General features: G+C 45.9%; 1 protein-coding gene across 1 annotated transcript in view; it reads left to right on the forward strand.

The window, feature by feature from the left end:
• Positions 1-23,917, forward strand: part of PSME4 (proteasome activator subunit 4) — a 1,396,200-nt gene that overhangs the window by 163,740 nt on the left and 1,208,543 nt on the right. The window contains exon 9 of the mRNA XM_069234194.1: positions 7,776-7,868. Within this exon, the coding sequence (XP_069090295.1) occupies positions 7,776-7,868 (93 nt within the window). The remainder of the gene's footprint in view (positions 1-7,775; positions 7,869-23,917) is intronic.

A 23,917-nucleotide genomic window follows, 5' to 3' on the forward strand; every position in this document is an offset into this window, starting at 1 on the left:
TTGTTATCTGTTTCTATGAGGAATATTTTGAAGAAACTGCTCTCATCTCATGCTTCACCTTGAGAAGTGCTGTGCTCCTTGGTTGTTAATGGCAGTACTGAACTGAGGTCTGGAGACGTCTGGAGATAGTAATGCAAGAAACTGCAACTTTTCACTTTACGTCAGGCCCCTGGAACATGCGTTCATGCTCTCGCCTGGGTCCAGACCTTCATTAGCTCCCTATTAATTTTGGCTGCCTGATAAAGAACACTAACTTGAATTGCCCTAACAAAAACAATTGTGGTTTGAAGTCCTTTAACCCCTTCGCTGCCAGGCCTTTTCCCCCTCCTGTGCCAGGCCTTTTTTTGCCTATTTGGGGCAGTTCGCGCTTAGGCCCTCATAACTTTTTGTCCACATAAGCTAACCAAGCCAAATTTGCGTCCTTTTTTTCCAACATCCTAGGGATTCTAGAGGTACCCAGACTTTGTGGGTTCCCTTGAAGGAGGCCAAGAAATTGGCCAAAATACAGTGAAAATTTCGTTTTTTTCAAAAAAAATTGGAAAAAGTGGCTGCAGAAGAAGGCTTGTGGATTTCCCCCTGAAAATGGCATCAACAAAGGGTTTGCAGTGCTAAACTCAGCAGCTTCCTAGCTTTCAGGAACAGGCAGACTTGAATCAGAAAACCCAATTTTTCAACACAATTTTGGCATTTTACTGGGGCATACCCCATTTTTGCAATTTTTTGTGCTTTCAGCCTCCTTCCAGTCAGTGACAGGAATGGGCATGAAACCAATGCTGGATCCCAGAAACCTAACCATTTCTGAAAAGTAGACAAAATTCTGAATTCAGCAAGGGGTCATTGTGTAGATCCTACAAGGGTTTCCTACAGAAAATAACAGCTGAAAAAGAAAAATATTGAAATTGAGGTGAAAAAAACATCAATTTTTCTCTACTTTTTACTCTGTAACTTTTCCCTGCAATGTCAGATTATGGAAAGCAATATACTGTTACGTCTGCTGGACTCCTCTGGTTGCGGGGATATATAGGGCTTGTAGGTTCATCAAGAACCCGAGGAACCCAAAGCCAATAAATGAGCTGCACCCTGCAGTGCGTTTTCATTCTATACCGGGTATACAGCAATTCATTTGCTGAAATATAAAGAGTAAAAAATTGCTATCAAGAAAACCTTTGCATTTCCAAAAAGGGCACAAGGTAAGGTGCTGAGGAGCAGTGGTTATTTGCACATCTCTGAATTCCGGGGTGACCATACAAGCATGTGAATTATAGGGAATTTCTCAAATAGATGTCTTTTTTACACACTCTCCTATATTTGGAAGGAAAAAATGTAGAGAAAGACCAGAGGCAATAGCACTTGTTTTGCTAATCTATGTTCCCCCAAGTCTCCCGATAAAAATGATACCTCACTTGTGTGGGTAGGCCTAACGCCCCAAAGCGCAACGTGGACACATCCAAAATTTGGGGAGAAAACAGAGGTGTTTTTTGCGAAGTGCCTACCTGTAGATTTTGGCCTCTAGCTCAGCCGGCACCTAGGGAAACCTACCAAACCTGTGCATTTCTGAAAACTAGAGACCTAGGGGAATCCAAGGAGGGGTGACTTGCGGGGCTCGGACCAGGTTCTGTTACCCAGAATCCTTTGCAAACCTCAAAATTTGGCTAAAAAAACACATGTTCCTCACATTTCTGTGGCAGAAAGTTCTGGAATCTGAGAGGAGCTACAAATTTCCTTCCACCCAGCGTTCCCCCAAGTCTCCCGATAAAAATTATACTTCACTTGCGTGGGTAGGCCTAGCGCCGGCGACAGGAAACACCCCAAAGCGCAACATGGACACATCCTAAATTTTGGAAAAAAACAGAGGTGTTTTTTGCGAAGTGCCTACCTGTAGATTTTGGCCTCTAGCTCAGCCGGCACCTAGGGAAACCTACCAAACCTGTGCATTTCTGAAAACTAGAGACCTAGGGGAATCCAAGGAGGGGTGACTTGCGGGGCTCGGACCAGGTTCTGTTACCCAGAATCCTTTGCAAACCTCAAAATTTGGCTCAAAAAACACGTTCCTCACATTTCTGTGGCAGAAAGTTCTGGAATCTGAGAGGAGCTACAAATTTCCTTCCACCCAGCGTTCCCCCAAGTCTCCCGATAAAAATGATACCTCACTTGCGTGGGTAGGCCTAGCGCCGGCGACAGGAAACACCCCAAAGCGCAACGTGGACACATCCTAAATTTTGGAAAAAAACAGAGGTGTTTTTTGCGAAGTGCCTACCCGTAGATTTTGGCCTCTAGCTCAGCCGGCACCTAGGGAAACCTACCAAACCTGTGCATTTCTGAAAACTAGAGACCTAGGGGAATCCAAGGAGGGGTGACTTGCGGGGCTCGGACCAGGTTCTGTTACCCAGAATCCTTTGCAAACCTCAAAATTTGGCTAAAAAAACACATGTTCCTCACATTTCTGTGGCAGAAAGTTCTGGAATCTGAGAGGAGCTACAAATTTCCTTCCACCCAGCGTTCCCCCAAGTCTCCCGATAAAAATGATACCTCACTTGCGTGGGTAGGCCTAGCGCCGGCGACAGGAAACACTCCAAAGCGCAACGTGGACACATCCTAAATTTTGGAAAAAAACAGAGGTGTTTTTTGCGAAGTGCCTACCTGTAGATTTTGGCCTCTAGCTCAGCCGGCACCTAGGGAAACCTACCAAACCTGTGCATTTCTGAAAACTAGAGACCTAGGGGAATCCAAGGAGGGGTGACTTGTGGGGCTCGGACCAGGTTCTGTTACCCAGAATCCTTTGCAAACCTCAAAATTTGGCTAAAAAAACACATGTCCCTCACATTTCTGTGGCAGAAAGTTCTGGAATCTGAGAGGAGCTACAAATTTCCTTCCACCCAGCGTTCCCCCAAGTCTCCCGATAAAAATGATACCTCACTTGCGTGGGTAGGCCTAGCGCCGGTGACAGGAAACACCCCAAAGCGCAACGTGGACACATCCTAAATTTTGGGAGAAAACAGAGGTGTTTTTTGCGAAGTGCCTACCTGTAGACTTTGGCCTCTAGCTCAGCCGGCACCTAGGGAAACCTACCAAACCTGTGCATTTCTGAAAACTAGAGACCTAGGGGAATCCAAGGAGGGGTGACTTGCGGGGCTCGGACCAGGTTCTGTTACCCAGAATCCTTTGCAAACCTCAAAATTTGGCTAAAAAAACACATGTTCCTCACATTTCTGTGGCAGAAAGTTCTGGAATCTGAGAGGAGCTACAAATTTCCTTCCACCCAGCGTTCCCCCAAGTCTCCCGATAAAAATGATACCTCACTTGCGTGGGTAGGCCTAGCGCCGGCGACAGGAAACACCCCAAAGCGCAACGTGGACACATCCTAAATTTTGGAAAAAAACAGAGGTGTTTTTTGCGAAGTGCCTACCTGTAGATTTTGGCCTCTAGTTCAGCCGGCACCTAGGGAAACCTACCAAACCTGTGCATTTCTGAAAACTAGAGACCTAGGGGAATCCAAGGAGGGGTGACTTGCGGGGCTCGGACCAGGTTCTGTTACCCAGAATCCTTTGCAAACCTCAAAATTTGGCTAAAAAAACACATGCTCCTCACATTTTTGTGGCAGAAAGTTCTGGAATCTGAGAGGAGCTACAAATTTCCTTCCACCCAGCGTTCCCCCAAGTCTCCCGATAAAAATGATACCTCACTTGCGTGGGTAGGCCTAGCGCCCGCAACAGGAGACGCCCCAAAACGCAACGTGGACACATCCCATTTTTTGAAAGAAAACAGTGCCTACCTGTGGATTTTGGCCTGTAGCTCACCCGGCACCTAGGGAAACCTACCAAACCTGTGCATTTCTGAAAACTAGAGACCTAGGGGAATCCAAGATGGGGTGACTTGCGGGGCTCGGACCAGGTTCTGTTACCCAGAATCCTTTGCCAAACCTCAAAATGTGGCTAAAAAAACACATGTTCCTCACATTTCTGTGGCAGAAAGTTCTGGAATCTGAGAGGAGCCACAAATTTCCTTCCACCCAGCGTTCCCCTAAGTCTCTCAATAAAAATGGTACCTCACTTCTGTGGGTAGGCCTAGCGCCCACGAAAGGAAATGGCCCAAAACACAACGTGGACAGAACATATTTTTTCACAGAAAACAGAGGTGTTTTTTGCAAAGTGCCTACCTGTGGAGTTTGGCCTCTAGCTCAGCCGGCCCCGGGAGGGGGGGGGCAGAAATGCCCTAAAATAAATTTGCCCCCCCCAAGCCCCCACCCCCCCCCGGGAGCGACCCTTGCCTACGGGGTCGCTCCCCCTGCGTGACATTGGCGCCAAAAAACAAATCCCAGGTGCCTAGTGGTTTCTGCCCCCTTGGGGGCTGATTGACCTAAAATCGGCCAATCTGCCCCCAAGGGGGGCAGAAATGGCCTAAATACAATTTGCCCCCCAGGGGAGCGACCCTTGCCTGATGGGTCGCTCCCCATCTCGAAAAAAAAAAAAAAAAACAACAAAAAAAACACAACAAAAAAATTTGCCCTGGTGCCCTGAGGGTTCCCCCCCCCCGTGGGGGCAGTTCGGCCTAGTAATAGGCCGATCTGCCCCCAGGGGGGGCAGAAATGGCCTAAAATAAATTCCCCCCCCCCAGCCCCCACCCCCCCGGGAGCGACCCTTGCCTACGGGGTCGCTCCCCCTGCGTGACATTGGCGCCAAAAATCTAATCCCCGGTGCCTAGTGGTTTCTGCCCCCTTGGGGGCAGATTGACCTAAAATCGGCCAATCTGCCCCCAAGGGGGGCAGAAATGGCCTAAATACAATTTGCCCCCCAGGGGAGCGACCCTTGCCTGATGGGTCGCTCCCCATCTCGAAAAAAACTAACAAACAAAAAAAAAAACAGAACAAAAAAATTTGCCCTGGTGCCCTGAGGGTTCCGCCCCCCCCCTGGGGGCAGTTCGGCCTAATAATAGGCCGATCTGCCCCCAGCGGGGGCAGAAATGGCCTAAAATAAATTCCCCCCCCCCCAGGCCCCACCCCCTGGGAGCGACCCTTGCCTACGGGGTCGCTCCCCCCTGCGTGACATTGGCCCCAAAAAACAAATCCCCGGTGCCTAGTGGTTTCTGCCCCCTTGGGGGCAGATTGACCTAAAATCTGCCAATCTGCACCCAAGGGGGGCAGAAATGGCCTCAATACAATTTGCCCCCCTGGGGAGCGACCCTTGCCTAAGGGGTCGCTCCCCACCAAAAAAAAAAAGAAATGAAACATAAAAATAAAAAAAATAAAAAAATGGTCCCTGGTGCCTAGAGGTTTCTGCCCCCAGGGGGGGCAGAAAAGGCCTTCTCAAAAAAATCCCCCCCCTGGGAGCGACCCTTGCCCAAGGGGTCGCTCCCTTTTGTGTGTTTCAATAAAAAAAAAAAAATCCCTGGTGTCTAGTGGGGTTTCAAAAGCCGGATTGCAAGCAATCCGGCTTTTGAAACCCTCGGAGGGACTTCAAAGGGAAGGAAATACTTTTCCTTCCCTTTGAAGCCCCTCCGGGCCTCCCAAGTGATTGAAAAATAAATGCTTTTGCATTTCTTTTTCAATCGCGTTGGAAGCAGAGCTTCCAGCGCGACTAGGGAGGCCCCTGTGACAAATCAGCGCGCGCTCGCGCTCTGACGTCACAGGGGGGGGTGGGGGGGGGTCAGGGGTGGAAGGGGAAGGTCTTCCCCTTCCATCCCGACTTGGGGGGGGACGGGGGGTGCTCGGGGGGCGCGCTAGCGCGCCCCCAAGTTCCCCTGTGCCTAGGACGAGATGATCTCGTCCAAGGCACAGGGGAACTGTAGCCTTGGACGAGATCATCTCGTCCAAGGCACAGAAGGGGTTAATGCTACACCAGACATTATATTGGGAAAGGGAGGCAGGGAGAGACGCCTGGACAAACTACTGTTTGAGCAGAAGCATCCCAATAAGCCGTCCAATACTGGATATTGAGGGAGGGTGCTAATACCACATTAGGGGCAGCTGATTGCAGAAAAAACAAGCACCTGTATTATCTTTCTAGCAATGAGGGTCAGCGTAAGATAAATCAATCAATGCTAAAGTTGACATCTAAACTGGACCACTTCAAAAGAGTGGGTGATAATCAGAATACATGGATCATCCAATCAGAATGCTGAACGTCTGGCACAGAGGAATTTATCTGGGGTGGCAGTGTTCTTGGACGCTGAGAAGATGAGTGACATTCTAAAATGGGACTTGATATTAGTGATACTGTACAGGCTTCATTATTAATTTCAATACATGTAAATATGTTCTTTATACAATTCCCAACACACTTATGAGGGTCAGTGGCAGTGTGTCAAACTCAATACAAATGTCTAGAGGAACTAGACAGTGCTATCCTTTATTTCCGCTATTAATTGCTATATGCCTAAACCCCTTGGTGAGTGTTCTCGGAGTACACTATAGCAGGTGTGGACTGTAGGCTGGGGTGCCTGTACATAGATGATATTCTCCTTTATGTTATAAACTCCAATCACAAATTATCCCCCATTATCCACAATATTAGGACGTTAGGATGATATGCTGGCCTCCATTTTAACTGTGGAAAAAGTAATATTGTCTTAGAAGAGTACTAAACCAGATGTTTCTCACTCTGCAATGGTGGGAACAACTAGTCCAGTATCCTGTGATACAGTTGCATTGGAGTCTGAGGATAGTACATATGAACAATTATGGGCGAGCCATTCCCACATTACAGAAAAAGGTAAATAGATTGAGTGTGGTACTACTACTCATTGCTGGATGTATAGCCCTCATCAAGATGGTCGTGCTTTCTCTTTGAGTATTTGTCACAGATTGCAATATTTTAAATTTCTTCATAGGGTATACATCTATCCAGGAAGATTGCTGACCTATAGGCTGCCTGTGGCTCCGACCTGAGTTTGGTGCCAACATCCCGGAACACATTTTTTCATGTGTCCTGGATGTGCCCTATGGTTTTACCTTATTGGCATGAGATATTCACTATAGTATCAGAAATTATTGATAACGGTACTCTTGGACTACATAAGGGATTTGTCACCCCTGTTTACGTAGTTCTGTGCAGTGGCCTTCATTTTTCCCAAAGAGTTGCTTTCTGACGTACTAGTCTGTAGTAATATCAGCAACACAAGCTTGCTAATTCTACCTTGTGTGCTCCTGTACTAAAGATTTATGGGACCCGTTGTGCAGCTATGTAGTGAGAGGAGGGGTACATCTAGGTCATGCCTCCTGAAGTAGTTGCTGGCTTGACAGACATGCCAAGCAGCCTTGTGTAGTGTGTAGATATTAAGGGGTGCCCACTCCTATTTTCCTCTTATCAGTGCCGCAGTTAGCCATGACAGGACCCCTAGTGGTTTGGGCCATTGGGATGAGTGAGAATGACAGAATAATGTTACATATGAAAGGACATAGATAACAATGTATAAGGTCGATATTTACAAGTGAAGCTAACTAATATTTTTAGGATCGACCGTGCAAAGCGCTCTGTCCCTGGTGGAATCTCTCTGTGGGCTTTTAACCAATCCCATATCACGCCCATCAGTTTGGTTCTGATCTCATCCAAGGTTTAAGCCAAATTAATAAATATTGTATTAGTTGGTGTATTCAGGTGTACATTTATACTAGGTAAGGGTATGCGCATACAGACCACATTTCCAGTTATAATAAAGTTTGCCGGTTCACATCTGGTTAATATTTCAGAATGCACTTTTAGTTAATCTTAATTTTACATGCATTTTGCCAGCTTAATGTGCACATATTTATTAGCCTTTTCGTCTTTTGTTTCCTGCAGGGCGGGCCAAGTAAGACTGTACAGAAGCACTTGACTGGATTGTTCAATAGCATTCAGTCTTTCTACCATCCTTCAAACAATGGCCGGTGGTTGGTAAGCCATATTTGATGGAGGCAGCAGATTAAAACTTTGTGATCTGTGAAAATGTTATTACTTTTCCTTAGTTAAAATGTTTATCTTCCAGGATGTCGTGTTAATAACTTAATTTCTATCCACTGCTTTCATGCAACAAATCTACAAATATGTCCTCCAAACGAAATTCCCAAGTAACACCTGAAAGATGACTGAAGATAGGACACATACTTTTATTTTTATTGCAGTTTTTAAACATAAAAGCAATACAAGAAGAGTGTACCACTAAGAGAGATCAGAAAATAGCCTCCAACAAACTAAAAATACACACTACAACAATGGGGAATTCAAGGATGCTTCATACATTAGCAAGGAATTTAGAAATACTCTGTTACAAGGAATTCTCATGTCATCATGATTAACAAAAAACAAATAATTAAAAAAAAAAATCACAATCACGTATACAATGTCTAACAAATCCCCTAGCGGAATAACAGTAAATACCTCTAGATCTTAAAGTGCACATGGAGTGTACAGACAGTTTTCAAAACCAAGGTATTCGGTAAACACCCATCCAAAGGTACTTGGTTTTAAACAGACATAGGCTATATCTTGAATACTGGCAATTGGGGATCCCAGTGCACTGAACCAGGCTTTTACCCATCTAACTAGCAGAGTCTATAATGGTAGGATGAATCCTCGGATTGACCACCATGCCAGTCTAGCAAGGGTGCCCATATACGCTTCCCCTTTAGGTTGGCTTTTTTACTTTTAATTTTTTTTATTTTTTTATATAAATATAAAGCCATTTCTAAATTGAATACTAATAAAAGTTGAGCAAACCATTGTTAAAAAGAAGAGTGACGTACGAAGTGATGCATAAGCGGACCATCACCATAGCTATAAATGTAAACCCCTGAGCTTGGCCAGCATCCACTTTGCTGTGTACACCCAAATAAAATGAACTGAGGAGTTAAGGCAAGTTTAATTCTTAAACAAGAATAACACATTTTGATAATCTCGCTTCGCAGTGGTTTCAGTTGGGGACAACAACAAAACATGAGTTGGGTCCACCTCATGAAGTTCCTAGCATGGGCATACAACACCACGGTCCCTCCCCATGTAATAGTTTTCCTGAGCGTGTAATATAAATCATAAACAGTTTTATAGTGTTGGGCTTGTAGATGGACGAGAGCAACATAGTACAACCTAACTCAAGTGATTCTAAGGAAGAAAAATCTACAGTCCCCAACTTCTGCCATTTTCAGATAGTGCTTCAAGATCATCCAGTGACAGGGCATTCAGATCTTTATACAGTTGGCTGACCATCCCATCCAACAACTCTGTCTTTGAGAATCCCAGCCCCCATACCTCCCCCCCCCGAATTAAAAGAAAAATCATTTAAAAAAAAAACTAAAATCTGTAAATACTTTATAAAAAAAATCTCACTGGGAGACATCAAATTTAGCCCATAGTTCTTCAAATTATACTAGCTTGGGTAAAAAAAAAAAAAACACCCAATCTCTTCATTCCTTTCAGCCCATCACAATTGAACCCTGGAAAGTATCTGGAAGTGACTGATTGCTTTGTAATGAGGTATAATAAAAGCGCCGTAACCCCAGCTTTTTATGGTGTGAATTCCAAATCTTTAAGGTTTTAGACCAAACATTTTGTAAGTAACTGGGTTCAGCTTATCACTAGAGACATCCCCTGGTTTATTTCCTGAGTAACAGGTCGACAATAGGAGGCATTTCGCCCACCCATCTGTCTATCCCTGGGTCCCTGAAGAGTTAACACATATACTGGAGAGCCGCTGCCCAGTAAAACAGTATCAAATCTGGTACGGCCCAACCACCTGTATCTCTAGGGAGAGTAAAAAATGTAAGTGCCCTCCTGGTTTTCGAATGCTCCCAACTGAAACGTATAATTGTGTTGTTTATGGCCTTGAATCATCAATTATTAAATTCCAAAGGGATGGCCCTGAAAAAATACAACACTTGAAAAAAGGTTAAAAAGAAAATCATCTTTGTAACATTATTCACATAGTCCATCCTATAGAGATCTGCATCTGCCTTCCGCATAACGGAGGTTAGATTGATATTAACCAGTTGATCCAACTCAGACACCATACTAACTCCTAAGTACAAAGCTTTCTCAACTACCCTACCATCCTTAAACTGTAAGTGGCTCTTGCATACTATCTGTGTTTTATTTTGATTGGACGATTCTCAGCTATTTGCTCAAACGCCTGGGCCTCCTTTTCAATTTCTGTTAAAGCCATTGCGGGGCTAGGTGTAACTATCGCCACATTATCCGCATAAGCAAGCACTTTAGTGTCCCAGCCATGAATTTGAATGAGTGCTATCAGGGGGGTCAGGTCAAGGTTCCATATCAGGGAATTAATATAAAGTGTAAAGAACAAAGGGGAGAACAGTGACACCCCTGCCTGTTGCCTCTTTGAATTTGGATTTCCCCTGACTGCCCACTTTGTGTCACTATTAATAATTATCGGTCTATATGACCCAGGCTCTTGGGGTGGTTTACCTTTTTTTGGGAAAACAGTTGTTTCCCATTGACCATCAGTCTGGGGCAGGTTGACCCTTTTGTATCTGCAAAAGTGTATCTTGCAGATCTGTTTCTAGTTGTGATAGAATAGTCTTGTTAAGCTCTAGCGGGATCTTATCCCTCCTAGCGATTTCCCCAAGGGATGATTCTTTATGGCAGCTTGTACTTCTTCCAGCGACGCGGGGAGGAGGAAGGGAAAGGGAGGGGTAAGGGGGGGGTGTTGGCTTCAATAGTTCCTGTTCTTCCACACTAAGTCTGCCAAAGGAGACTGACTAAAAAAAACCATATCATATCCACTTCTAGGTCATCGTCCTCCTTTTCTTCTTTAGAAAGTTTCTCATAAAATACCTCCCGTATTCCCTCTGGGTCGGCGACTAGGGCTCCGTTAGCATCCCTTATTTCAGACTGAGTATTTTTCCCCCTAATTCTGACTGGCAAGAAGTGCCCAACCCGTTCGCTATAGTCATAACCTCCTTTTCCCAAGCCTTATATTTTTTGGCAGCTTTCTTTCCTGAAATATTGTTGATCACTGCCTTGGCTAATGAAACCTTACGCTGGGACCCCTCAATATTATGCCCCTCTGCAACTGCTAACATTAGCTGGGATTCAGCCTCATCCAAGGACCGATACAGCTCTCTAAGCTGCCACTTTTCTTCCTTTTGGAGATTTTGGCCAAAACTTGAGTCTCCTCTCGTACTCCGGCCTTAAAGGCATCCCACACTGCCCTGTCTGCCACACTCCCTTGATTAAACTAAAAAAGAAAAAAAAAAAAATCTGACATCCAGCCCTTCATAGGCTGAATGTAATCTTCATCTGAGAGCAGTGCACACTCAAAGGTCTAGTGCACAGCCATAGACCTGAAACCCGGCTAACTTTAGGACCAACAGGTTGTGGTCGGACAGGACCCTAGGAAATATTTCTGTTTTAGACCCTTGTAAAAAGACTGTATGAAATAAATATAATCCAAATGGACCTGTGAGGTGCAGAATAATAATTGTACCCCGGATCTGGCGCTTTAAGCTCATACCAAGCATCAGACAGCCCATGGTTATTCCTCAGATAAACAGGCAAATTCAAAACTTTTGGCTTCCACCCTGAATACCCAGTTGGCCTTCCCTCTAGCCAGCCCCTACTCTTGTTAAAATTAAAGTCTCCACATATTACAATTCGAGTCGGCCAGAGGGCCAATTCATTGTTCAGCAAGTCGAAGATTGCCGGATCATCAACTACCGACCCATACATGAGCCCAAGGTGAGAAGGCCATTCGCATGCTTACACTCAGTAATCGCCCAACTTCTAAGCCTGTCTGCCTTTGTGGGATTGAAACTACAGATATTTTCCTGAGCCATAATGGCAACCCCTCTGGTCCTCTCACTGCGTTGTGTACTCAACAAGTTTAAAGCCAATGGCTTCAAGCAAGTGTTTTTGTGATTCTTCTATATGTGCCTCCTGTAGGCAGAGTATATCCGCCTGAGGTATTTTTAGATCTTGAGCCCCCGTTCTCCTTTTACTATTGTCACTCAGTCCACAAATATTAACTGTTCCTATGCGTATCTTACACATGCTCCTTATTCCAGAAGAGATACGAATGTGCTAAGACCCTTGGATTGGCTTGTAACATTATTTCCTCTCTATTTCCTGTGTGCCGATGCCTCTCCCCTCGTATTACTCCCAATACCCATTCATCACTCCCTCCATCCATCCCCCGGCCCACAAGGCATCAGCCCGGGCCTCATTCCCATAAGACCAGCCTCCCACCACCCACTTGATGCAGTCAGACTCCCCAGGGCCTGTTGAGTAATGGCTATTGATACCACCCTTCACATACACCCTTGGCTCATAGGTACCATATTTTGAGGGAATATCTAGATGTCAAAAACACATCCAAATACCTACACCCCTAACTTAGAAGAGAAAACAACACACAGCTCTCGCCATTTCTCCGGTCCCACCCCCGCATATCCAAACACTACCCCTAGAACGCTATAGCCACCCATATTAACTGCAGTATAGCCCCCCTCCTTCTCTAGGAGGCTTTCCCACCAGGGGAAATATCCTTCGAAAATACTGAAGCTTTCTTCTCAGACAAAAATGTCTGCGTTTTTGCCTTTAAAGTTGACTTCAGGCGAGCTGGATTCAACAGAAAGGCTACTCCTCCCAAGTCATGGAATGATTTAATAAGCTGCCTAACCCATCTTCTTTTCACTGTTGCATGACAAAAATACGGGTGGGCAAAAAAAGAATGCCCCTTGAAACTGAGCGTAGCATCGGAACGCGAGTTTTCAAAAGTTGCTGGTTGCAACAGAAAACTTCGAAAGTATACCAACATAGCCCTGGTTCTATCAACTTGCCCATCTCATGATTTCTTTGAGCATTAGTGGAAATCTTTGTGGATGTTTAACTTCCAGATGCAAGTAGTGAGTCTGGGAAAAGCCCCTCTCAGGAGATTTACCATAAAGGCCCTACTATCAATGCCTTCTATTCCCTTCTTCTGCAAGTTCCATAAATTTCAGATTATTTCTGCACTGCCTAGTTTCAGCATCCTCCATCTTCCACATTGGATCTGACTTCTGAGACTGCAGTAGTTCAGTTTGGCCTTGGAGCTCCCCTACATCCAGTTCCAGCGCCTTGGCGTGCTCTTCCACGGCAGAAATCCAAGCCCTAATATCAGCACATGAGTCTCTTCCTGCAACTGTCTTACAGAGTATTGTATAAGTCCCAATGAGGATTCCCCTCCAGCCACAGAGGTCTGATGATCATCTTCTCGGGGAAATAAGTTTTTATGTAGCAAGACATCTTCTAGATAGACTTATCTTTTTCCAGCGTAATCCCATTTCAGGGTTTGGGCTGTTGGAGATCTATTTTTTCTTTCACTCAGTTTCCTTGTGCTTTCCCCTTTCAACTCCACCTTCCCCTCTCCAACGTTTCTTTTGTTTACCCGCACATGGCTCATCCTGTGTGCTACTCTAGCTGATTTTGGAGACCTCTGAGACTCCTGAGGTTGCAGATGGCAAGTCTTTATCTGGATCACTAGTACTTGAGTTACAAGAGTTCGACCCATCCGTGAGAGAAAATAATTTGTCAACCTGTTCGGGGAGATCCACCATGTTGTCTAGCCCAGTTAACCCTTTTTAGGGCTTGATTCTGTGTCGGTCCATAGTTAAAAGTTGAGCTTGAGGGGCCGCTAGAAGACGATGAACATTTTTGCTGAAAGGGGATTAGCTATGGCTTGAGACATCGCAATAAGATGTTGTAGCCCCAAAAGTTCTTTCCCTGATTCTTTTTCAGCTTTCTCCAGACACTTTGGTGCATCAGCCCAAACAGAGTACTTGCTCACTGTTTCTGCTACTGCATTAGGGAAATGCCTCAGCTCCAGTGAATCCCAGCACTGCCCTGTTTACTTGTTGGGTCTGCTGCCACTTCAGCCACCTCCTTCAGGCCTTTCTGAAGCTCCTAGCCAGTGACATTGGATAGCAGCTGAAGGCATTCCCCTGCTTGATCAGCAGTCAGTGCAGAAGGAACATTGTGACCCTCACAAGCTTCCCTGCAGGCGGCGCCTTCTTGGTTTCTTTCATATAAAGCTCTCTCTACCCCAACATCAATCTCCACTGTTGCTGAGGGAAAGTACTCTACAGTAGTCCGCTTGGTCGGCGGCCCCCATTGCCACTCTCCTTGACTTAGATCCTTCCTGCTCAACTGTGCTGGCTTAGGAACATCATCATCCTGACGGTATGCAGTTCAGATTTTTTGGCCCCCAAGCTACCACGTTCCATTTTTGGGCATGTCTGCCCTGAAGTCCGCAGCCCTTCATATCTCTTTTGCTGCAGCCTTGATCATTTCGGAGGCATGCCCCATCCGGAGCACAAATTCATGCAGCATGGTTCGTGATTCGGATGAAACCGCAACAGCTGTGAGCACAGTCTGACTCTCCACTTCTCCAGTTACCTGTAGAGTCCAGTGAAAGTTCCACAGGGGGAAAAGTCTCGAATGCAGGTTTAACAGCATCTCCGGTCCTGCATTCTGTTTTTCCATTTTCATTCCCCTATTCTTCCTGGCGGGTTTAGCACATGCTGAGGGCTAAGGGAAGAGCTACGAACCGTGCACGCTACTCGATCGCCATCTTGTCTCCAAATCCTCCAACTGAAAACATCATTTTATGCTTAGTACATATTTCGTTCTTCGGAGGTTCAGTACTCTATACTTGATACTCTGTCATCATCACCATCTGGCAGAGCAAGGATCCCGCAATGCTTTAAAGATTTCAAAGGTTTGTAACACCCGTACCTTATATAAATTAAGTTGATAACTTTTGAAGCTAGGTGACAGAATGTAAGTAAGGCTCTTCTACACTTATTTATATTTCATCTCTTACTCTCTTAATTACAAAGCAGATAGAACATATTAAGCACTTAGTCCTTGTATAATTCTTTCTTTGATTTGAAATAAAAAAAAAACGTTTTAAGGTCTTATTACTGACTCTGAAAGCCATATCAACTTAAACAAAAATTCTTCATTAAGCTTTACTTCTATTCATTATTCCGGTTTTGTTAGACACTTGGAAAATTTGAGTAGATATATGAAAAAAATGACAGTGCCAGCATAGAGCTTTTTGATTTAGGTTTCTTCAACATCTGTTCCTGCACTGATTATTTGATGTAAGTAGCATTATCAGAAGAATTTATTTTAATAGCTTATGCATGCTACCTCTCTTTGCCTTTAAGTAATTATGTATATTATTTTTATCCAAATCAATGGTTCTCGGCTTCTCGCGAATGACTGGCACAACCCAGCAATAAAAATCTCACCTCACTGAGCTATTTTATTGTCACCTCCTCCGTGCTATTTCATTGTCATCTCCTCCGTGCACAATCTCCGGTTAAATTAATGTTTGCATTAGGAGGAGCGATTCTGATCAATTGTCCCTAGTTTGTCCCTACAGTTGAAGTACACCTCACTCCACCATGACAAAAGTAAGGAATTTGGTAGTCTCATTCAGCTTTAGGATCTCTTTCATTCCTCATGTTAAGTCCATAGTCAAGGTCATCAATTTGCAGCTTCCCTTCTACTGGAAACATCGCCACTTCTTCAAATTTGCCACAGGGTTGAGCTTACAAGAACAATGGTTAGGGCACACTTATTTCTGCATTATCTACATGAGATACCTGCATGTCTACAAAAATTAGTCAGTCTATGGCCCCAGGCGGAGCAATGCTCCTAATCCATAATTGAGTGTAGAACCAAAGTAAATGTGCTTATGGTAAAGTCAGAAAACTGATATGTGCTGACTCACCTGCAGTTAATCTGGTTGCTTAAGGGGACTGTGATTAAAGAATGTCATATTGAGGGCCTCTTTTTGCGGATTGGTCTTTAACGTTCCCCTTCAAAAAATATACTTTTTCCCCAGACCTTGGCCCTCTCAAGTAACTGAAAACGAATGCGCTGTGCCGTATATTCACCACTATCCATAGCTGAATATGTTAAGATACAGAATTTAATTTTCTGCTTCAATCAGTTTTGTTGAATGCTCACAGTCTGATCAATCAGTCATGTCATAAAAGTTCTGTGATAATGAAAATTACTTGTAGATCCCGGTTACTCTACTCTGGTGTCCTGGCGCAGTAAGGGTCTCAAGTTAAGTAGAGGTAAAAGCAAGAGATTAGGCAGCAACTAATAACCAAGTTTAAAGCAGCTTAAAGAAGGAGAGCATGGTCTATAGGAGAGCAGATAATTCCAACATCTAGGAATATGATGGAGAAAGTACAAGTGCAGTAGCAGGAATTCTAAAAATAAACAGTCCCATTTACCTAGTTCCAGCCCCCCGGTCAGTCGTCAGGTCATCAGGTTGCCAGACGCCATTGCCCTGCTCCTGGCAAAATGGCTTTCCTTTCCCAGCACCCCTCACTGGACAGCCTTGTGGTGCAGGCCTTCAGAGGTTGTCCCAGGCCCAATACGTTTCTGTCCACTTCTCCTGAGATTGAATCCAAGAGAGTGAACACATTCAGAAAATGTATGTTCTCTGCCACTGTCCTGTCCCTCCATTTTGTTAACGCCAGCTGCTTTTTGGGTTGGTAATCCCACACGTTCTCCTTGGTTTGCCCGATAGCCTTCACCCTAGTCTTTCTCAGCTGACTCAAGATGGTCATGATCCAGCCAAGTTCACAATTTTTGGAGACTTTTTACACCACTTAGTCCATGAACCCGGCTATTGGCACCAGTGTTGCCATTTGCTGCCATGTGTGGCTACGCTCCATTGGGTTTGCTGACGATGTCAATTCCTCCCTGATGGATATGCCCTTTGACCGTACTCGCCTACTGGGGGACAAGGCTGACTCAGCTTTCAACCTGTTTAAGAAAAGTAGGGCTATAGCTTGCTTCTTGGATCTCTCCGCCCCACCTTTCCAACAGTAGCAGTTCCACTGTTCCTTTCGCAGCTTTGGCCAAGGTGCCCTATATTCCCAGCCTGTTCCACCACCACAGGGTACCCAGCAGCTTTGCGACTGAGGTGTCTTCCTCCCCCCATGGCCAAGGTGAGTGGACTTAGCATTCCACACACCCCTTCCTCCCTGTCTGCCAAGCCTATTTAGCGTGTCCTTTCAAGAGCACAGCCACATAGTGGGAGACAGAATCCACCCATTCACCCCGGGTTGGTAGGCCATCACCTCAGTCAGGTGCTCTGCAGATCGTGTGCAAAGTATACACCCATCTCTTTCCAACCAACTTCTGCTGACACCTCCCCAGCAGAAAGTGCAAACTCTTTTGGTTAAAGCGGCTATTGAGAGGGTGCCAGCCCCAGAACTAGGAAGCGGTTGCAGTGTGAGACGACTTTGGCGCAGTGGCCGAGGACTGCAGGCAGGCTGGCAGGATTGGGGCCAAGTCAGTAGCTGCTCCTCTGTTCTTGCATTTTGCGGATCTTTGGTGTCCTTCTTCTTGGGTCCATAGAATCTGACTTCTGGTGTTCGGGAGTGTTGGTGTGGTAATAGCTAATGGGCCACTTACCCTTGGGGTGCCTACACCCCTACATGATCACTTCCTGTGGGAAGTAGGCATATTCCTATCTCAGAAGGCCAAGTTCCAAACAAAAATAGCATGGTGGAAACCTTCCACGAGTGTCTACCTCGGGTAGCCCACATTAGGGGTATGGTTAGCCCAGAGGTGGTACACGCTTAATGACTAACTAATTTTCCCCACCTGTCCTGGTGCCAAATGGGCTTCAGGACCAGGAGTGACTACCACAGAAGAACAACCAAAGATAAACACTGCTTCAAAATGATATGTAATGGAATAAATCTTTATCCAATTTTTCCTCTCAGTGCATCTGTGCCTGTCTATTCCTTTTTTACAATTTTTGTTTCATTCTGGAGCTACTATTTGACAGCTGTACCTCACACTCGGGTTGCAGCTCTCTCCACTGTTTTTACTCTGGATTTCTGTGCCCTGAAGAAGGGGGCTCCCACCTCGTGGCCCCACCGAAACGTACATCAGTTCCGTGTGTGGTACTTGGGGATCAATAACCTTCTAGAGTACTTGTATATTGGAGACTATTCGATATTTATTATTATTTGTCCCTATACTATGACATTAGACAATTTTATTAATGAGATCAAATATGTTATGGAAATTCAACATTCCTGTGATTATGAAGCCTATTGAAATATATGTATGGACGATAACCTGAAGAAACAGTGTATGTGGCCCTGTGTCTAGAAGGAGTGACCTCACAACAGTTGTAACCATTCAGTTTCATGTTAAATGGAATTTCGTAGCTTTTATGTGATAGTCTATGAGTGGTGTGTCGAAGAGACGTGGTATGATTGGAATGAATGTTTGTATTTTTAAGTATGTTGAGAGACAGTGTGCTCTGTGACCCAGATAACATGGTGTGACTTTTGTTTTTGGACTTGTGTCTTGTATTATCTTTGGAAAATAATTGTAAAGAAAATGAACGGATTTGCAGTTGATAAAACTGTGCCTTTGAATTCTTCTCTGCCTTATATATTATCATTGTAGCTCCAGTGCTTATAATTTGAAAAATTTGACGAAGATGTATTCCTTTAAATATTGTTTTGAAGCAGCTTTTGTCTTCATTTGTTCTTCTGTGTTACATACCCTGATTGGCTGTTTTTATATATTCGAGCCAGGGGGCCTTTTTTTTATTCTTTTGCCAGGAGTGACTACATCCTTGTCTGGAGAAGCCAGGGGGTTTGCATATCAAAGGTGGTTGAGCCTTTTGAAGCCCCTGGTCCGTGGTTTGCAGATCTGCTAGCCATCCTGCTGGAGTGGTTGACAGCACCCCTCTGAGAGTCAGCTAATACACTCAGAGACTAGTGAGGTTCAGGGGCACCTCGTATGTGCTCTCAGGGTGCATGTCTAATAAATCAGAGGCTGGCTTCAGATGAGATGAGGTGTTTGATACTAAACACCATAGGGTTCAGTGAAGCCGTTATGTGACTGGGTCACTTATGTTGACGAGTGTCCAGCAAATACCTTAAGATGGCTTCCCTGTTCACTTGCAATGCTCAGCATTTGGGCTGGGCATCACAGGGGTGTATCTGCTTGTGCAGATATGGCTACACATAAAATATAATGCACCTTGCCTTAGGGCTCCAAGGCCTGCTGTGGGGGTGACTTACATATACTTAGATGCAGTGATGGTAACAAGGAACACAATGGGTGTGCCATGTTGTTTTTTCACCTGGCTTGAATCAGGACATACAGACAGCAATGGCGCCTGTGTGCATCTTGTTTTTATGGTGGGGAGGTTCCTGAGGGTAGCTCCATATGTGCTGTAGCCCTTAGGGACCCTCTCCTCTACCCATGCTCTATGTACCAGAGGTGCCACTCACTAGGGACTTACACAGGTAGAGGAGTGTGCCAATTATACACATTGTTACCTGTTTTTAAGGAAAGCGCACTGGCACTGGGGACCTGTTAGCAGGGACCCTGTGCACCTCTGTACCAGTGAGGAAAAAAAGTGAGGGTGACCATGTCCTACAGTACCAATGGATCTGAAGGACGCCTATTGCCAAATAGGTGTCCTCTGGCCCATCAGTGCTACTTGCTGTTCATAGTGGGACAGAAGCATTTTCAGTTGTCTGTATTCCCCTGTTTCTCACCAGTGCCCTCTGGTGTTCACAAAAGTGATTGCAGTGGTGACAGCCCACCTTCAGAAGTGCTAGTCTTACCTTAACTAGACGACTGGCTGCTGAAGCTAGGTTTGCCCCAGTGTGTTTTCAACCACCACGACTAACGGAAACCTCCTGTATTCTATGGGGTTCAATATCAATGTGTTGAAGTCACACCTGACTTATTCTCAGACGCTCCCCTTAATTGGAGCCATCCATGACACGGTTTGGTTTCGTACCTTCCCCTGGGAAAAACTACTGCAGCGCTCCCGCCTCGCGGGACGCGCTTTACGAGGGTGGCAGGAGGCGGCACCAATCTCTTCAGGGCAGGAGCCCTTAAAAACTACAGCAGCGCTCCCGCCTCGCGTAACGCGCGCGGGCGGCGCCCGGGCCAAGGGCGGGCCGTCCTGCGACCGGAGGAGGCTGGGCTGGGCCACACCATTTTTATCCTGCTACTGAGGCCGGTGACTAGTGGCTGAATATATCCCAGCCACCCGGACACCATACTAACATAGGTGAGCAGTATTTTTGTGCCCTTCTGTTGTTCTAGCCGCTTCAACAAGGCCCCTGTGGGGCAAAAATAAGGTGGGAATAGGGGAGGAAAAGCATCTATAGAAAAAGACTGCCGAAATTCGGGCTGGATTAAAAGTGCCTTAATAAGCCAAGATGGGTAGACGGAAGGGGGGGTGCTCCTCGAAAAGGCCGGCAACAACAAGACCCTAGACAGTTTCCTCCAAAAAGCGGTTGGGGCACTAGAAAAGGAAATTGAAATGGTGGAGCGACGCCTAACCGCCCCCCCACTGATGGAGGCTCCACCGAAATCTCCAGCACAATCCCTTCACCCACCCGCTTTTCAGCCTGCCCCGGCAATTTCACCTCCAACCATCCAAGTGTCTGATGCAGAGACCCTGGAAAATGTTACACAGCCTCTTCCAGATAGGTCTGTACCCACCTTAGAGCACAGCGTAAAGGGCAAAAGAAAACGAGGGGAGACAAATCTAAGGAATAAACGGGCCCCCATCTTGAACTCCCCCAACCATGTTATATCTACTCGGACCAAGGACTATATACCTGCCCAAGCACTTAACATTGACAGTCCAGAATTAGTCTATATAATAGATCATATAAAAGACGAGCTCTCTAAAAAGCTTCACCCTATAACAACTCGCCTATTAGCCATTGAGGAGAAACTTGATGGTCTCATTAAGCTCAAGCAGATGACCATCTCTCCCTCACTAGACTCACAGCATTCCCGCCAAAATTTTCCCCCGAGCCCTCCAGGCAAGAGTGCCAGTAGCCTTCCCTTATCTCTGAGCATGGACCTTAACCCTCCAACGAACTGCCCTGATTCTTCATCTTAATCAGAGAAGGCTCCAACTGCTAGACTGGCCAATGCCTCAAAAGCCAAATGTTCTAAGACTGCTCCTCTCTTTTCGAGGGGGAATGACGGAACTGCTTCCTCTAACAACATGGGGACAAAATCCCATAAAGATACCCCTGATCAGATCCAGCCTCCAGTAGATCGGATGCATAGGGATCAAGGAACTAACACGAGAACTTTACATCTACCACCGGAAGCTTGCCCTTATGTGCTTGTTATCACGAGTGTTCCTAAGCTCAAGTCCAACATCTTCGAAACATTTACAGAACTGAAAAACAAGGTTATTCACTGGCTACACAGATACGCTAGATTTGCTTTTCATATGGTACCCTCAATATTAATGGTGAGGAGGGTGGTTTGGGTGGGTCCGCTTAAGAATCCCGGTACGGGAGATTGTATTGTTATCAACTTTGATGGACCTTCCCTTGTCCAGCAGCTATCTTTGAATGTGTGCCAATCCAACCCTCTAGGGGGAGAAATATCTCTGTGTAGACTTCAGGCTTTCTACCCTCATAAAGTTGTACCAGCTACTAAGGGAGCGCTAATGCCACCCAGAGGTGTCACTAGCTTGCAGATGCAGCCTGACCCCCAGTCGAGACGTAGCTCCCTCTCACTTTCTGAAATTGATTGACTAAAAACTAGTACTGTGCACAGCTCACCCCAGCCTCAAGGATTTAAAATTTGGGATAAGAAGTACCCTATAGTCAGAAATATTGAAACATATGAAATGGGGTTAGGCAATCCTGAGGCTGATCCGATTTTTATTGCAGACATCAGAGACTCCACGCTAACCTCTGCACTTGCCCAGCTAGAACCTCCTAGGATGGTAAACAGTTCCCCCCCTTCCCTTCTGTGATCAGAGCTTGGAAACCTGCATTTGGGGAACAAGCAAGGAGGGTAAGGCGAATGAGATCAACCTAGCCCCGGACTTAATAGGCCCCAGCAATTATGGGTCCTTCCCACCAGCCCAAGCATCCAAATTGACTATGCCATGCCCCGATCTAAATGGGATGAATAATATTCTGGGTGATACTGTAGTGGGAAACCCAGCTGAGGCCGGTATAGTTACAACTGAAAAGGGTTTAAATTCTCTCCATGGCACCCCATTTGCAAGAGGGAACCTCACGGCTGAAGTTCCCCAAGACAAAATAGATGGTCTAGCTACCGTTCTTAGCTGGAATATTGCAGGGCTGGAGAATAAAATGAGTATTCCTGAATGGGGCAAATTTATAGATGAACATAAAATCTGTCTTTTCCAAGAAACGTGGGCACTAGAGCCCAAATACAGAATTGGTTTCACAAGCTATTGGGTCCCAGCAATTAAGGTAAACTCAGGGAGACCCTCAGGTGGGCTGCTTATATGGCTTAGTTGCTGTCTTAAATGCCGGATTGAAGCAATTGACTTGGGCTGTCCCGATCTGATGGGTTTATCAGTACCATCCCTTAATGAGAAACCCCTCCTAATAATTAACATTTATAATAGGAGCTTGGGTAGCAAACATGAGTCAGACGCATTGACTATTTTGGATAGCTTCCTTTCTTACAAATCATCCTCCCATTTTATTCTTATCGCAGGGGATTTTAATGTCACTTTCGAACCCAACTCGCTGGCTCAGGAACTATACAAAGATGAGGATGCCTATTGGGGTATTCCCCAACTGGTGTCAAGAAAAAGACCGAAAACGAATAGACTAACACATCAGGTTGTGGATATTACTCTGGCATACGGCCTTCGGGCCTGCAATGGTCGTTCCCGCTCGGACCTGGATCTTCACCCTACATTTAGGCGCGGAACACAGAAGAGCCAGATAGACTATGGGGGTCATTCTGACCCTGGCGGTCTTGGACCGCCAGGGCAAGAATGACGGAAGCACCGCCAACAGGCTGGCGGTGCTTCATTCCCTATTCTGACCGCGGCGGTAAAGCCACGGTCGCACCGCCGGGGCTGGCGGTTTCCCGCAAATTTTCCCCCGGCGGTGATAATCCGCCAGGGCAGCGCTGCCCTGGGGATTATGACCCCCTTACCGCCAGCCTGTTTCTGGCGGTTTACACCGCCAGGAAGAGGCTGGCGGTAAGGGGTGTCCTGGGGCCCCCTAACAGGGCCCCGGCCTGCTTTTCACTGTCTGCATGGCAGACAGTGAAAAGCGCAACGGGTGCAACTGCACCCGTCGCACGGCCGCAACACCGCCGGCTCCATTAGGAGCCGGCTCCTGTGTTGCGGCCTCATTCCCGCTGGCCCGGCGGGCGCAAACTTGGTTAGCACCCACCGGCCCAGCGGGAATGTTGGAATGGGGGCCGTGCTATTGCAGCCGCATGGCGGTTCCCGCCAAGGTTGGAATCACCCCCTATATTTTGCTTGACATCCGGCTGTGGGGTCACATGGTTGACATGAACATTGTAGAACACGAGGAAAGTGACCATGAGCCACTGATTTTAACTCTCAGGAATCTATTACCACTACTTGAAGCCCCTTGCCCCAAGATTCATGAGCAGCAGCTTGCTCTGACCAACAATATACGAAATGTTAAATGGGAATCTATGAGCACTGACACAGCCTTAATGGCATCTGTGTACAGCCAGTTGGCTGATCATATGGAGTGCATACCTCACCTTTTAGAAGACAGTGAAGGGCTTATAGTAGCCCACACACAATTATTTAATTATTTAAAACACCTTTTTTCTAAAGAGATTGCCAAAAAAAGCCAAAAAGAAGTGCAATGCAAGATGGTTCAGTGCCGCATGCAGGGAAGCACAGCACAAACTATTGAAAGCTTTAAGAGGGGGCCAGACAGATCATATAAGGAAAGTTCGGAAAGACTACAAACAGGAACTAAGCAGAGCCCGTAGGAGATGGGATGAATTTAGATGGGCCTCCCTCTTGGAGTCTGCCAAAGCAAACAATACCTTGAAATTTTGGAAACTGATGGCTGATGCTACTGAAAAACCTAACCGTTCGCCTGGCGCTTCAATACTCCCCGTAGAGTGGACAGATCACTTTGCTC

The sequence above is a fragment of the Pleurodeles waltl genome, chromosome 5 (assembly GCF_031143425.1).
Source record: "Pleurodeles waltl isolate 20211129_DDA chromosome 5, aPleWal1.hap1.20221129, whole genome shotgun sequence".
Lineage (NCBI taxonomy): Eukaryota > Metazoa > Chordata > Amphibia > Caudata > Salamandridae > Pleurodeles > Pleurodeles waltl.